General features: G+C 36.8%; 1 protein-coding gene across 1 annotated transcript in view; it reads left to right on the top strand.

The window, feature by feature from the left end:
- Tpr (translocated promoter region, nuclear basket protein) overlaps positions 1–17,181 on the top strand; it is a 56,533-nt gene that overhangs the window by 7,884 nt on the left and 31,468 nt on the right. The window contains exons 6-21 of the mRNA XM_005073474.4: positions 1,126–1,229; positions 1,419–1,583; positions 3,819–3,911; positions 4,700–4,780; positions 4,857–4,944; positions 6,274–6,414; positions 6,700–6,791; positions 7,506–7,703; positions 9,385–9,492; positions 10,517–10,743; positions 11,471–11,634; positions 12,199–12,332; positions 12,426–12,574; positions 13,367–13,529; positions 14,910–15,044; positions 15,438–15,578. Of these exons, the coding sequence (XP_005073531.1) occupies positions 1,126–1,229; positions 1,419–1,583; positions 3,819–3,911; positions 4,700–4,780; positions 4,857–4,944; positions 6,274–6,414; positions 6,700–6,791; positions 7,506–7,703; positions 9,385–9,492; positions 10,517–10,743; positions 11,471–11,634; positions 12,199–12,332; positions 12,426–12,574; positions 13,367–13,529; positions 14,910–15,044; positions 15,438–15,578 (2,183 nt within the window). The remainder of the gene's footprint in view (positions 1–1,125; positions 1,230–1,418; positions 1,584–3,818; positions 3,912–4,699; positions 4,781–4,856; positions 4,945–6,273; positions 6,415–6,699; positions 6,792–7,505; positions 7,704–9,384; positions 9,493–10,516; positions 10,744–11,470; positions 11,635–12,198; positions 12,333–12,425; positions 12,575–13,366; positions 13,530–14,909; positions 15,045–15,437; positions 15,579–17,181) is intronic.

The raw sequence follows: 17,181 nt of genomic DNA, 5'->3' as shown, positions 1-17,181 counted from the left end.
ACCCTCTACCTCAGCAACTGTTAGCTGCCAGATCTTCAAGGAGTGGAACCTCATGGGCCCCACACCATTCTGTGATGAAATATTAACAGGCCCCAATCTCCTGCAAGTGTTGTGCAGGTAACCATACCTGCAGTGAGGTCATGATGCAGGCAAGCAACTGTAATTAAACCATGACAGGGCTGGGAAGTGCTAGGGTAGACATGGACTTGCTGTGAAGAAGGCAGTCATCAGGAAAAGGAAGGAGATGAGAGAGAGTACGTCCAGTACTCATGTATGAAACTCAAAAACATTTAAAATAGAAAAAACACATGAATTTAGGAGATAGGAATATAAAATATATCAATATACTATTTGATATATTTATCAAAACTGAGTTTTAAACAGTATACTTTCCCTTGGGCTTCTTTAAAAAGTTTTAACTTCTATAAATAAGGAAAAAGTGTTCACATATCTATGTTGTGATATTGTATAGTAATACTCAGCTTGGTACCCACTTTTCCAATCTCGGAAGAATGACTTCAGAGTATTTGTTGTTTGTGTTGATTACCTAGCTAGTGGTAATTAGGATTAAATGAGTTCTTTTCATAAAAACATGGCTATTAGAGAACAAAAATATTAAATGTGCCTTTTTAATAGAAGATTTTTGTATTTGTCTTTGCCTTTTAATTTAAATTTTTAAAACTTTACTAGCTGGAAGGTTAAGGCTAATGGTAGGTATTTATAAAGTTAAATAATGAATTAGATTAATTCTCTTGGGTGGGTATACAAATTTTGATTCTACCTATTAATGGCTGCAACTACATTTATGGGTTAGAGTGATGGCTTAGTAGTTAAGAGTATTTGCTGCTGTGTAATGCAGTAGGATTTGGTTCCCAAATCAACCTGTAGCTCTGGTTCTAGGGGATGCAACACACACACACACACACACACACACAATGAAAAGGTTTTGAATAGAAATTTAGTTTGTAATTAACTGTGACAAAAACCAAGCTAAAGTAGGGGGGTTGAGAACCACTTACTTTGTTAAAGGTTTATATTTCTAGTAATGTAACTTGTTGATTAGTTCCTGCAAGTGTTACCTAGTCGTTAACTAGTTGTTGCTTTCACTCCCATCCTCCTTTCTAGAGGATGTTAAACGTCTAAATGAGAAGCTTAAAGAAAGCAATACAACAAAGGGTGAACTTCAGTTAAAGTTGGATGAACTTCAGGCTTCTGATGTTGCTGTGAAGGCAAGTAATAATCAATTCCCAGTGAATGAGATTCATACACCTAAGGATCTATTTGTTACTGTTCTTTTTGATATCTTACTTAATAATCTGTGTTTCTATGCTGAAATAAAACTCATGTGTCCCTGAGCTACAAATGAAAGTTTTTAAGATAGTTATACTTAATGTTACTTTTTAAAAAATTTTGTTCAGTATCGAGAAAAACGCTTAGAACAAGAAAAGGAGTTGCTACAAAACCAGAATTCATGGCTCAATACGGAGTTGAAAACCAAAACTGATGAGCTATTGGCTCTAGGAAGAGAAAAAGGAAATGAAATTCTGGAACTTAAGTGTAATCTTGAGAACAAAAAGGAAGAGGTGAGTAGTAAAATTATCTTCTTTATGTTGGGCATGTCGTTTGGAAATTCATTAAGTGACAGTGTTCTACCTGGTTCGTTACAAAATTTGTGCTAAATGTGAATAGTAGAACTCACCTTAACTAGGGAAATAAAGAATTCACAGGATTTTTAATGACACTGTGCCTTCCTTTCCAAAGATACTGAGAGGTAGCTCTAACATTGTTAATCTTATTCAAACACATTATTCCATCAATTAATTTTCTTTTCTTACTCTATTTTGAGGTTTTGGCTTACAATACACTAGGTGAATTTGCATTGCATGACAATGGAAGTAAAACACACAGACAGCATCCGGCTAGTGAACTGTTTGTGTAGTGTGACAGTTTTCCTCTTTGGTCAGTCTTGTCAGTTTTAGAGACTGACCAACCCTAGAACCATTGCCCCACTTTGTTGCTATGGTGTTGTCGGTTCAGTTGTTTTCTTCATGTTGTTCTCACTGGAGTGAGACATTTGGGGCACTGAATGGCTGCACACATAGGGAGACTGTGACTGTTATCGTGAAGGGAATTCCAAGAGTTGAAAATTTAAAGTGAGCAAAAACTGACCTGTAAGAGGAGTCTTTGTGTTTTAACTGTTACTTCTTACACGGGGCCTGCAGTTTCTACAATACCGCCTGTGTTTACCCTTGAGTGGCACGCACTGCTGTTAGGCACACTCCTCATTGTGTACATCAGAGTCCACAGTAATCATCTTATCTAAAACAACTTTCACAAGGAATTTGAAAAAAGATTTTGGGTCAATACTAAGCTTTGTTAGTAGACTCAGCAATAGGGGTACCATTAAATTTCTTAACAGCATTAACCTTATTTTACAGTCATTGAGAGATTGAGTTGCCTAAATGTGGATGATTTTTGCTAATTCCTCTTTAGATTAAAAATTCAAGCTCAGGGCCCAATCAGACAATTCCTGTGGAATCCTGATACATTAGGAGTTACTAATATGGAAACCTTATTAGTATTCACCCTGTTCTCTAATATTAAATAATTGTGTGGTTGTATACTAATGACAATGGAACTGGAGTTTTTAGTTTATCTACACATGATTAAAGTTATCATTCACTTGGATTTTCTTCAGTCCTTGTCATAATTTAACTGTGAAATTTTGTCTACAGTTTTTGCATGTTTGAAAGTTTAACAAGGATTCTAAAAGCCTAAAGCCTATATAAGGATCCAGCTATATAATTTGAATGAATGGATAATACTTAGATTAACTTAAGGTTTATCATTAGGTTAACTAGAGTATCTCTAAGACCACATAAGGATTTTTATTTAACATAGCATATCTAGTATTCTGATAAGTTTCCTGAAGATGGTGTCAATTATGAGCGAGCAGAGATGTAGTCTGTGTAAAAGAAGAACAACAACCAAGATTTTGTGGTAAAGAAGTCTTGTTGCATAATCTCCGGGGTCAAGGATGTTGTTCATTTCTGGGGAGCATCACTCCTGGTGAGCTGTCCCTTGAAAGTATACAGTGGGCATATAGTCACAGATCCTGAAGAGAAGACCTGCAATTTTCTCATAGTGTAGGTGGTAAGAGTTGGTGTGGACCTCCAACAAGGTTCAAGAGTCTTTCTCTGAGATGGTTGCCAAGTGACTCAGTGTTCAGGTTGTACATACTGAAAGGACTAGCTGCCATCATGAGTTGATGGGTCATATTTGGCTTCTTTCACCAAATCCAGTAGTCTGATCTTAAAATTATCTGAAACTTGTACTTTTATGAAAATCTTTTCAGTGGATTTCCTTGGAAGTAAACTGTTTTGAGTTATATCTACTGCCTGAACTAGAGATGGTCTCTCCTCTACTGGGGACCAGGTGTGCTCAGTGTTGTTTCCTGTATGAAGCTAAAGTACTGTTCTCCAGTGGCAAAATAGCATAGGTCGCAGTGCTTTAGTCAGGGCCTTTTGCTAGCCCCTCGGTGCTCTTTTAGAGACTGCTTGCTGTAGGTAGACATTAGGTTGCTCTGGGCTCATAGGGTGCAGCCCAGGGTTGCTTAGCCTATGGGCTTGAGCAGGAACATCGTCATGGAGGCTGGAGTGTGTGGTAAAGGGCACCATATTGCAGACAGATGACAGAGAAAAGGGTTCTTATTTTCTCAATCATGCATGCTTAGAAATTCCCTTTTTTGGAGGGGATGTAGCAAACTTCATATTAAATTGATCTCAGTGGTTATGACACCTTCCCCTATTTGTTTCTAGGTTTTGAGACTGGAAGAACAAATGAATGGCTTAAAAACATCAAATGAACATCTTCAAAAACATGTAGAGGATTTGTTGACAAAATTAAAAGAGGTAGATATATGACCGTTTAACAATAGTTTTTGATTTTTTATTTTCTTGTGGTTTGGTTTAGTTTAATTTCAGAAGGAGTCTCATGAAACCCATGCTGGCCTTAATCAAGGCTTGCTATGTAGCCAAGGACAACCTTGAGCTTTTTATTTTGGTTTGGTTCTGGGATTAAAGGTGTGCACCACCCCCACCTGGCTTTAGCCTTGAACTTTTAAACCTCCTGTTTTCATGTCCAGAGTCTGGGATTAGAGGTATGCTACCATCACACCTACTTGTATACAGTGCTGGGGATCAGCACTCTAGTCTTTCTGGTGGATTATTCTTGGATTCTTAGACCCTAACACTACCAACTGAGCTGCATGACAATCCCTACAATAAGTTTTCTTTACAGAATGTTAAAGCATGTATACTGGTATTATTTAACAAAATGTTGTCGAATATTTTTGGTTTTTTTGGATAAGATCTTAGTATATTTTCCAGGATAGTCTGGCACCACCGTCTGTAGCTCAAGGTGATTAAATTCATAACCCTCCTCAGTTTCTGCGTTATCTGCCTGGACTGCTACACGAATGCATGGGTTCTCCAACCCCCCAAAAACAATCAGAATGTCTCCAAATGTTTGCTAGACTGAGAAGAATCATAAGTAACACTTTTACTATCAGAAATCTGTTTCAGTTGTTATTTTCACAAAGTAGACTTTCTGTCTTGATGTTTCATACATATCTTAAATAGTTCAAGTTATACATAGTAGGGTACAGATGTGATATAATTGGAGTTTTATTTTATTTTAGGCCAAAGAACAGCAGGCCAGTATGGAAGAGAAATTCCACAATGAATTAAATGCTCACATAAAACTCTCTAATCTATACAAGGTAAATACTCCACCACACACATTAGCATCCTAATGTTGGATTCTTGACTGGTGGTGACTTTATGATTAACTTCTAGAGTGCTGCTGATGACTCAGAGGCTAAGAGCAATGAACTAACTCGGGCGGTGGATGAACTACACAAACTTCTAAAAGAAGCTGGAGAAGGTAAGATTTAGAGTATAAGATGATTTTGTTTGGGGTTCTTCGTATATGTGTAGCTGGTTTGATTTAAAAGTAAGGCTTGACTTTATTTGAGACAAAATTTGGTATGGAAGAAAGAACCTATGCTCAGAAAATTTATTTTAAAGCAAATAGTATATTTGAAAATACAGATGCTAAGATGGTGAGTTGTTTTCCTCTTTTATCTTAGAACAGTTTGGATACTCTTATGCTATAAGTTTGCCTTCATTTTTAAGTTGTTAGTTATTGAGCCATAAGGGTTTCTCTCCCTTTCTCTGTGTGAGGGAGGGAGGGAGGGAGGGAGGAGAGAGAGAGAGAGAGAGAGAGAGAGAGAGAGAGAGAGAGAGAGAGAGAGAGAGAGAGAGAGAGAGATTAGTCATCCAAGAGAGAGAGAGATTAGTCATCCAAGAGAGAGAGAGAGAGATTAGTCATCCAATAATGGATATAAATCCTTATGTGGTTTTAGAGATATTCTAGTTCAGCGAATGACAAACTTCAGATAATCTAAATGATTGCCATTCATTCAAATTACACACCTAGACCCTAAAAGGCTTCAAGCTTTTAAAAAGGTTTTGAGCTTTTGGATTCACACATAGCTACCTTTTTAAAAAAATTTCAGACTAGTAAACACTATAGATAGAAGTTTCACCATTAAATTATGTCAAAAATTGAAGAAAACTCAAGTGAAGGGTAATTTTATCCATATGTATATAAAGTTATATCTCAAGAATTGGTGACAGAACCCATTAGGGATGCTTAGAGATATTCATCTCTCTTATTTAAGGTGGTTTAGGACTTGCTTGTAACCAACACACATCTGCCTGTCTCTCTTCAGTCAGCTTTAGATTATCCATAGTACCTAGTACAGTGTGCTTTTTGTTGTTTATGGAATGATGACAAAATAGTTTGCATGTTCAGTACAAATACACATTTTTCTGATTATTTTCAGGCAGCAGTTAAATCTATAATATGGAATTCAGGGAAATGGAAGGCCAATGTTGTTTATGATCTTTATCTTTATGTTTAGTTATCATTTCTTACGTTTTAAATTAAAGGTCAAAATGTTTTCCAAAGGTGTACCTCATACCCCCTTTCCTAACATTCATATTCATAGTCTCTGTGTTTTTGTTGGTGAGAAGGGTTAACAAGAGACCACACCTGTCAGACTGATAAGGAGAGCCAGGGCTTCCAGTGGATACTAGCCAACTAGTGCAGCTTCTTTATAATTTAATGTTGTTTCCAGAGGGAAGATTCTAACTATGTTTCAACTAATAAATTGCAAGATTTTAATTCTGTCTTTACGAATGTGTTTAGCCAACAAAACAATACAAGATCATCTTCTACAAGCTGAAGAATCTAAAGATCAAATGGAAAAAGAAATGCTTGAGAAAATTGGGAAATTGGAAAAGGAATTAGAGAATGCAAATGACCTGCTTTCTGCCACAAAACGTAAAGGTATGACTAATACATACTTGTTAATTCCCTGAACTGGTAGAAACTAAATGTGGTAGCATGAATAAAAATAGTAGCATTTTTTTCATGCTGCAATATAAAAAATTTAAATGCTTGAAAAATAGCATGCTATATGTCTTTACATCATAATCATATAAAAGTACCATTTGATCACATCTGATCAAATTCCTAGAAACAGTGTTACTTAGCCTCCACTTTAAATATTCATTAGTGGCTTTCTGTTTTGCAATTTTACAAAAGGAAAAAAAATTAACTGTGTTTGCATAGGGGCCATACTGTCTGAAGAAGAGCTTGCAGCCATGTCTCCCACTGCAGCAGCCGTAGCTAAAATAGTAAAGCCTGGCATGAAATTAACTGAGGTAAGAATGATACTGGACTCATTATACAGAATTGCTCAGATTTTCTGAAACTTATGTGGGCTCCCCTCTCCCCAGTTTATTAAAAATTACCTGATACTTAGTAGATCGTTTCTTGAGAGGTGTTCTTTGACCAGTGATGGAGTTCCATGACTAAAAGCACTTGAGCTCTCACAGTCTTACAAACTTAGTTCTGTCTCAACACCTGTGGAGAGAGAACCAGCTCATAAAAGTTGTCATATGACCTCCATATACTCACTGAGGCATGCACCTGCACACATAGATACATCATTCACACACATACAATAATGTTTTAAAAATAAAAGGAAGGGCGAGCTGGGGCTAAAGAGATTCCTCTGGTTAAAAATGCCTACTACTCCTACAGAGGACCTGAGTTCAATTTTCATCGCCCATGTCAGGCAGTTCACAACAGCCTGCCCCAGCTCCAGGGCATCTGCTGTCTTCTGGCCTCCTCAAGCACCTTCACTCCCATACACACACCCCTCATGCAGCACACAAATATATATGATTAAAAATAGGAATGAATCTAAAGAAATGAGTCTTTAAACTGTGTTTAGTTCTTTATATGTAGCGTGTAACAAATACTCATTTTTATGTATCTAGTAAGGGATGTTTACTGTGGGCCTCCATAGACCATATACTACTGTTGTTGCACTTCAGCTTAGTGAAACGATCACCTTTTCTGCTTGCTTCCAGTTATATAATGCTTACGTGGAAACTCAGGATCAGTTGCTTTTGGAGAAACTAGAAAATAAAAGAATTAATAAGTATCTAGATGAGATAGTTAAAGAAGTGGAAGCCAAAGCCCCGATTTTGAAACGCCAGCGTGAAGAGTATGAGCGTGCTCAGAAAGCTGTGGCCAGTTTATCTGCGAAGCTTGAGCAAGCTATGAAGGTTGGTTCTGTTTCTGAACTTGAGCTATGGGCATGGCTGCTAACAAAACATCTTTTCACTGGGTAGTTTTCTCATAAGGATAAGGGTCTTTGTACCAGAAAAGCTTGAACCTTTATATTGCTCCCTCACCATGACAAAGTTTCACTTTCATTCAGCTCAATTGTAAGAGCCTTTTACATATTTTAAGGCAATTGAGAGGTAAACTTTCTTGGACTACTGTTCAGATGGTTTAATAAGGCATTAGAACTTTTTGAAAATTTGGCATAACCATTTTTTCTTGGATGATTTTGATAACCTGTCTAGAAATGACTATACTATTGGACATTAGGTTACAGATATTTTCTTATCATTTTAAACTTTAGCCTATCTAGCTGTGCATTATTTTATAACACTTAGCCATGTTTAAAGCTGCAAGAAGTTCATGAATAATCTTTACTATTGGAGGTTGCATTTTACTTAATGATTGAAGAGAATTTATACTTTGAATAATTTACCTTTAGGGTATAGTTTATTACAGACAGAAGTCTTTTAAGATTTATGGGAGAACTTTATTGAAGAAATGTAGAGAAATGAATTTATTCTGCTATTATTAACTGATTTATTTCCTTCTTAGAGAATATGAATAAATTGTTCACTTAATTCAGAATTAAATCTTTTTTTCTGTTTAATTTAGAAACCACTGAAATGCAGACATAGCTACTAAAGTGTTTGTATCAGAGTCACTTTACTCATTTTGCCCTAAGGGACTGTTGGCAGTGTGACAAATTGCCTTCATAGTGCTATTTTCAGAGAGGTCTCTTAGGACCAATTAGATCTTTAAGTTTCTCTGTTAATAGGACATTGCCTGGAGCTTCTTGGTCTCTGAAGTGGGAGTGGGTAACTAAAGGGCAGGGAGACTTACCAGTTAGAATAGCAGGTTTCACCTTAAAAAACAATTTGTTCCATCACTCATAATAACAGAAGGGCTTAAAGGTCATTTCCATATATTTTTAACAACTGGAATTTTTGGTCCACAACATGTATCGTATTCTCTAGTGTAAATCTTCAATGCTTGTTGGTAAGGTTCTAATTGTAACCCAATGGCATCTACCTTGCATAGTAATTCATCTTGTTTTGGAATTAGTAAGTTTATAAGTGCTGTCTTTCATGAATATTTATGTACTTCTTTTTGTCTCATTTTTTTCCTTTTGTAATTAACTTATTCGTAGCTTCTTAAAGGTACATGAACCACCAGGATATATTTAAAATAACATGAAAGTAACTTTATGAGCCTAAATATGGAGATACAACAGATTTTTAAATCTACCTGGTTTTGTGCCTGTGGGAGGGTTCTTAAAACTCCGCCTCTAAAGCTCTGATGGTGGTGTGGCCTGTGCTCACCTCAGTGGCCACAGTTTGGTTTTGCTTCTTTGCAAGTGTACCGATGGCTTTTAATCAAGTCTTCTGTGTCTTACCCAACATACTTAATTTTGACATCTCAAGTTGATCAGTCTAACCATGATTACTACTGTTGATCTACTGGTTATGAAGATTTGGGCATCATTTGGTAATACGCCGAATTCGGTACTATTTGTAAAGTTGTACTTGACAGTAAATTTGATAAGGGTAGAAAATGCACACCCATACACACACAAATTCTTGAAGGTGATACTGACTTTCCACTTGTGTTTACATGTTAAAGGAGATCCAGCGATTGCAAGAGGAAACTGATAAAGCTAACAAACATTCATCAGTACTCGAAAGGGACAATCAGAGAATGGAAGTGCAAATAAAAGATCTTTCACAACAGGTTAGAATATTTTGTATGTTTTCCAAGTTTCTTAGTAATACTGACTATCCAATAATGCTTGAGTCTGTATCCTAGTATCTAAGGAAAGACATTCTAGGGAAACTGTAAGGTATTCTAGTCAATTCGTGGGACTGCTCTATCACTTACAGTCTTGTCATTGTCTTCTCAGAGGTGTTTGATTAGTTTTCAAATTGTAAGTGAAATTGTAAGTTTGTAATGAGTACACAAACTACTGAAATAGGTGTTTTTCTTTGCCATTTTACATCTCCCATTTTCCTAGCCTGCTGGTCCTAGAATACAATTGTCGTTAGCAAACTGGCACATATTTATTTCATGTCATTCATGTATCAAGTGCATATCTGAACGTGTAAGTGTGTGTTATGCTAAAATTAGATTATGCTGAACCAGGCAGTGGTGGCACACCCCTTTAGTCCTAGCACTTGGGAGGCAGAGGCAGGCAGATCTATGTGAGTTCGAGGCCAGCCTGGTCTAGAGATTGAGTTCCAGGACAGCCAGAGCTTTACACAGAGAAACCTTGTCTTGAAAAACAAACAGAAGAAAAGGAATATATTGTTGCATTACTTTGTTTTTTGAGAAAGGGACTTGCTTATACTTCAAGTTGACTTTGAACTCTTAAATCTCCTTCATCTTCCTGGTTGCTGGGATTTCAGATGCGTATCACCACTCTCCCTTTACTGTACCATATAAAATAAGCACAAAATAGTTACTTGTAGTTTTGTTTTAGAAAAATAGCCATATTTCTAGAATTATTATTTTTTAGTTTTTAGTTTTATTTATATTAAAAATAGCTATCACTTAAATTTTCTTAGATTTTTAACATCTAAAGTGATAAATTTTGATGTTTTGTTTTTAAAGATGTATTAGCATTAGTTGCTTTTTGTTTAAAAATGTTTTTAATCTTTTTATAAGTGATGCTTTCATTTGAAATTTTTCATTTCTTCCAGATGTTCCCTGGACCAAAGCTCATAATAACTATTTTATAACATTAAATTTTCATTTGTAGATTAGAGTGCTCTTGATGGAGCTTGAAGAAGCACGGGGTAACCATGTGATTCGTGATGAGGAGGTCAGCTCTGCTGACATAAGTAGTTCATCTGAAGTAATATCGCAGCATCTAGTATCTTACAGGAATATCGAAGAGCTTCAGCAGCAGAACCAGCGTCTGTTATTTGCTCTTCGAGAACTTGGGGAAACCCGGGAAAGAGAAGAACAAGAGACAACTTCCTCTAAGTAAGCAGCGGGCACGTCAGCATGCTCAACAAAGTTATTGAACTTACTGTGTCCTCAGCAATGCTGGATACTGAGGATATAGTAATGTAGGAAAACAGTGCTAGGCAACAGTACTGTGGAATTATTTTTAATACGGAGGTAAACCAATTTAATGTGATTAGTGCTAAAATAGGTAAAAGCCTATCTGTAGCAATACATAACTTGGCAGACTTTGTTTAAGTTTCAAGAAATAAGTCTTTATGGAAAAGATACTCAAGTGGATATTATTCAAGTAGCGTACTGAACTTTTATAAAGATATATAATGGGGCTGGAGAGATGACTCAGTAAGTTAAAAGCACTAGCTGTTCTTCCAGAGGTCCTGAGTTCAATTCTCAGCAACCACATGGTGGCTCACAACCATCTGTATTGAGATCTGTGCCCTCTTCTGGCCTGCAGGGATACATGTAGGCAAAACACTATCTATGACAAATAAATCTTTTTTTTTTAAACACACAATGTGTTAAGGAAGGAAGAATGGATTTAAAAGCAAAAATATTGAAGGTAGCTTAATGTTGACAGTTTTACAGATGTTGTTGATGAGTTGTCTATGGTAGGAAATGTAATTATAAGCAGAAGAAAAGGGAAAGCATATGAGAATAGTGTGTGATTTTAGAGAAAGTATTCCGATGATTTATAATGGAAACTGCTCACCTGAACATGGACCACCAACATTTCCATTTTCTGCAGAATTTCTGAACTTCAACACAAACTCGAGAACTCTCTCACTGAACTGGAACAGCTCCGTGAGTCACGACAGCATCAAATGCAGCTTGTTGATTCCATAGTTCGTCAGCGTGACATGTACCGGATTTTATTGTCACAAACAACAGGAATGGCCATTCCATTACAATGTAGGTTTTTTTATTATTTCAGGAAAATATTTTGGAAATACATTAGTGAATAGGTTTTGTGACAAAGGCTACTCTAATATAAAGATTGATTTCAACTACTGATTATGACGTTACCAAATTTTAAGTGTCATTTGACATACTGCTACAAAGAGATCAGTGAATACTATTGAAAACATACTTCTTAAAATAGTGAATTAGTTTTTTTTCTTGTTTTATCATTTTAATTTGTAATAAATTGCCTCTAATAAAAGACCAGGAAGTAAGAGAGAGAGCGCGTGCACATGCATGAAGGCTACTATGTGTGTGAGGTCAGAACTACAAGTGAGAATTGGTGGTTTTCTTCTCACTGTGTATATATCTTAAGGATCAGACACAGGCCATCAGGCAGTTTTCTCACTGAACTTCAATCTTTAATAGTTTTTAACAGGTTCATTCTCTGAAAACTCCAATAATAATTTGCTTTCCACTTCTTGATTTAGTAATGATGCTTTTTGCAAACAAATCTTAAAACTGATTCATGAAAGCAAGCAAAGCATTTTGACTGTCTTTTCTGTTTTTCTGAAGCATCAAGTTTAGATGATATTTCTCTTGTGTCGACTCCAAAACGGTCAAGCACATCACAGACCGCTTCTACGCCTGCTCCGGTATCCGTCATTGAGTCCACAGAGGCTATAGAAGCGAGGGCCGCCCTGAAACAGGTAAAGACTAGTCCTGGTTAAGATCACAGGTTAGTTTCGGGCTGAGTTTTTAAGGAAAATGATAATCGTCCTCTAATGATCACTAATATTTAGTTGCAGGAAATCTTTGAGAACTATAAAAAAGAAAAAATAGACAGTGAAAAACTTCAGAATGAGCAGCTAGAGAAACTTCAGGAGCAAGTCACAGACCTGCGCTCACAAAACACCAAAATTTCTACTCAGCTGGATTTTGCTTCTAAACGGTAAACTTTCTTTTGTTTGGGAATTAATGGTGTAAAATGTTATACTTCAGTCGGGTTCCAAAATTAATTTACAATAGTGTTGCTTTTCTGTGGAATGTTTTCCAAGGTGGGAAGCCGTAATGCTTCATTCCTTAGCATTCATTGGCTGCAAATTCCCCTGCATAGGGCCAGGAGTGAATTTAGGAAGTGGAGATTCATGTAATAAATGCTGGTTTCCTTTCCTAAAATTGTTTCTGGAGCTTTCTGAGGAGGTGAAGTATGTGAATTTTTTGAGACAGGGTTTCACTGTATAGCCCTGAGTAGCATAATAGTCAGACCATGATAACTTCAAACTGGTAGTTGTCCTGCCTTGGCCTCCCAGTGCTGGTGTTGTGGGTATGTGCCTCTCACGGTGTAGCCCCAGGTAGTCTGATAATCAGTAACCAGACTTGGTCTCAAACTTGGGGGAGTCCTGCCCCAGCCTCCTAATGCTAGTATTGTGAGTGTGTGCCATCAGGGCTGGGATTGCAAGTATGTGCCACAATGGCTGTCAGTTTTGGAGCTTTTCCTTCATTGTAGTAGTTATGTATATAAATTGCATTTACATTGTTTCAGTATGATTTTTAATAAGTTATTCAGCATGAAATACTGCCTTATTTATAACTGCAATTTTAACTGTTAAGTAAGGGGAGTATTAAAGGTTCCACATTGTTATATATACTACTTTCTAATTTTAATTGCATGAAATTAAAATTCTGTGGAAATCTTCAAAGGCCTAACAAAGACCTAAGAATTATTTGCCTTTATTACCAGGTACGAAATGCTGCAAGATAATGTTGAAGGATATCGCCGAGAAATAACATCTTTGCAAGAGAGAAATCAGAAACTCACTGCAACAACTCAGAAGCAGGAACAGATCATCAATACAATGACGCAAGACTTGAGAGGAGCCAATGAGAAGCTCGCTGTTGCAGAAGTAAGACTAGTACCTACCCCCAGCTGACTTGTATTATTATTGATATTTAATATCATTAGTTTTTCCTTTGATTTTATTGGTTGAAATAAGTTAAGCATTGTGCAGACTACAATACATGTTTTCCAAATAGCCTGCCTATATCTATACAAACCTTCAAATAAAGTATTAGTTGAACATTAACACACTAAAAAAACTTCCAACTCAATATCCAATTGGATTATGATAAAATCAATATACCATCAGTTTTTGGTTTTTACTTAATAAACTAGGTGTTATTTGTCATATCTTTTAGGAGAAATGGTTTTAAGAACCTAGTAATTTGCCTCTTTGACAGTCATGAGAAATAATTAGCTAGAACTTGAATTCTATCTTTTAGTTTGTCTGCTGCATTTCACTTCATGATAGTAAATAGGAACTTTTTTTCAAACTGATAGTTTTATGTTTTATCATTGATAGTTAATATGACTCAAGACTAAGTCCAAATGCTTTGAAAATACTGAATTTCAAGTCACTCTTGCATCTCTCTTGAAATAGAATGCACTCCTTAAGAAAAGAATTCTAACTAGATTAGTCATTACTTCGAAGAAGTCCTTTGAAACTAATTTAGGTTATAAACTTAATAATTCATAGTTATGTTAATTTCACTATGGCATAGTTAAGACACATACTTGTGGGCACTGGTGCTTTGTATTTGGGGTTTTGCTTTGCTTTATTTTGGATATATTTTTTAATTTTGTGTAGATGTGTGTCTGTATGTGGGTATGTGCATATAAGTGTGGTGCTTGAGGAGGTCAGAGGCGTTGGACCCCTTGAGCTGGATGGAGTTAGAGACAGTTGTGAGCCACCCAATATGGATGCTAAGCCATCTGGGAAAGCAGCGAATGCTCTTAAACGCAGAGCTGTCTCTCCAGTTAGGATTATACTGTTTTTAAAGAAACGTTTGTTAGAGCAAGAATTGTGACTATTGGTGTGAAGTTACAGACTTTTTCTTTTGATTTGTTAATATTCTCAGTCATTTTTGCTTATGTTCTATACATGAAACTGGGAATTATATTCACTTGATCAAGAGGTGTAGTCTAAATTGCATTAAGAAATAGATAGTAAAGAATAGTTGGGGGCTGGAGAGATGGCGCACAGGTTAAAAACACTGGACTGTTCTTCCAGAGGTCCTGAGTTCAATTCCCAGCAACCACATGGTGACTCACAACCATGAGATTCGGTGCCCTCTTCTTGTGTGTAGGTAAATATGCAGACAGAACACTGTATATGTAGTAAAAATAAGTAAATAAATTTAAATAAAAGTTGATTTAATTTTGTAATTGCATTTTATTTGACCCAGTATTTCCCATTATTTTTTCTTTCACTTGCATTCATTTTAAGGTAAGAGCAGACAATTTGAAGAAGGAAAAGGAAATGCTTAAATTGTCAGAAGTCCGTCTGTCTCAGCAAAGAGAGTCTTTGTTAGCAGAGCAGAGGGGACAGAACCTGTTGCTGACTAATCTACAGACAATCCAGGTAACCAAGTAAAAACATCTGAAGTAGTATTATCCTTTGTACCTTCTTCAGTTCATCCATTTATGTTCATCCATTACGTTGGAAATTTAAATTTGGGGTGTGCTAAAAAATATTTTAAAGGAACTCAAAAAAGAGAATTGACTGAAACAATGTAATTAGCATGTCAGAGCCTTACAGAAGTTTACTGTGTAACTACTCTGGTGCTTCTTGACTCCACTACCACACCATTAAATAGATGTATATTTTAATATGAGAAGTTGCCAATACTTCCTTTGTAAATCTGCAAAGAAAATCTCAATTCTAACTTCAACTTATAACTCTGTATAGCCTCTACTGTTGTGTGTATTGCTTTATAGCTTTATTGCTAAGCATCTTCACTTCTTTTCACCTCAGGGAATACTAGAGCGATCTGAAACAGAAACCAAACAAAGACTGAGTAACCAGATAGAAAAACTGGAGCATGAGATCTCTCACCTGAAGAAGAAGTTGGAGAACGAGTTGGAACAAAGACATACACTTACGAGGAATCTGGATGTGAGTATCAGCTTCTGGGTGTGTGTAATTTATAGGTACTGTTCTGCAGAAATGTTATTTAGGTTGGAACATGATTTTATAAAAGTTCTTACAGACTCTTAAGTATTCTTAGTAAAGCTTAGTACATTTATATAATGCATATAATCATATCTGTTTTCTACCCCTTCCAACTCCACTCTTGTCCCCACTTTGTCTCCCTCCTGACTTCCTGTCCTTGTTTTCTTAAATTGTTACTAATAATCCCTAGTCCATTAGTGATTTCCATAATCCCACTACTACAACCTACCTGCAGCCACATCCCCAAAGAGTGATTCTCCCTCCTTTAACACTATCAGCTGCCAGTAACCATTCCTCCCTCGTCTCTGCTGCCATTTGACTAGCTTGACTTGGGCAGGTGTTGTGTAGGTAGGTAGCCTTGTGTTTGAAGTTGATGTTTGCAGCAGCCATGTTGTGACCAGAGTCAGCATTTGGATTTCCCTCCCATCCACCTGTTGTTCTTTTCTTTCTGCCTCCACTTCCAAGACCTCCCCTGAGCTTTGGATGGTGAGAAGTTGATGTAGATGACCTGTCCATAACTGAACTCTCATGGGTCTGCAGTAACCACTATGCCCTGCAAAACAATAAGCTTCTCTGACCAAAGTTGAAAGCAGCACAGATCAGTGGGTATAAACATAAATTAGTTAGATTGTAGTTTGATAGCATGGCCATTTTACTAAACAACAAGTTTCCACCTGGGGCCTATGAGCTCCCCAGTCTCCGGGGCATTTGACCAGGCTTGCAGTGCCAGGCTTGAAATTCCTCCTGTAGAACAGCCCTTATAATCCAAAAGTAGTTTGTAACCATCATGCCATTGTCGCACTGGTGGGCATTTCTTGCCAAAGTTAGTATTACAATATGTAGGGTCTAGCGCTGGGTAAGAACATTCACGTCCCTCTCCCCCAGCAGCCCACATAGCGCCATCTGGTATACAATGTAAGTTATCCTCCAGGAAAACAGTTTCCTGATCACTTCAGGAAACTCACTTCTCTGCCTTGTAGCCAAAGTGAGTGGTGTCATCAGCTACAGGCTCTTAACCATCTACTTAGAAGGGACAATCAATATCAGTCATCCTGGGAGTTTCTGACCATGGTATTTAAATACTGAATATTTTGTATGAAATTTTCCTGCGCTTTCTTCTGAAAGGCAGTAAAGTTAAAAACAGTTGATTCTTCCACATATTGCTTTTCATAATGTATTAAGCAGGTCCAGAATGGCGCTTGGTTTAGATCTAGTTACTGCTCACCACTAATGCAAGGCCTTTGTGAAGTATTAACTCCATGGTACAATGAATACATTTTCCATTTGGTTGCTCTTAGCCTTTGGATGGTTTGTGATTATTTCACAAACATATGCACATCACCAATGTGCTGGACATTGAAGAGTTGCCCTCTGTTTACCCCAGAGTGCTCTTTCTCTCTGGTGCTCCATAGCATGAACTGGAGGTGGTTTATTCTCTAGGAACTTTCAGTTCAGGGAATCTGCTGAAATCTCTTCATCTTTTTTCTTGTGACATATTCCAGAGCCTTATTTCACTAAGCTACGATATTCTTCTCTTTCTTATACT

Source organism: Mesocricetus auratus, unplaced genomic scaffold, assembly GCF_017639785.1.
Source record: "Mesocricetus auratus isolate SY011 unplaced genomic scaffold, BCM_Maur_2.0 Super-Scaffold_100676, whole genome shotgun sequence".
Taxonomy (NCBI): Eukaryota; Metazoa; Chordata; class Mammalia; order Rodentia; family Cricetidae; genus Mesocricetus; species Mesocricetus auratus.
This window is presented reverse-complemented; position numbering and strand designations above follow the sequence as displayed.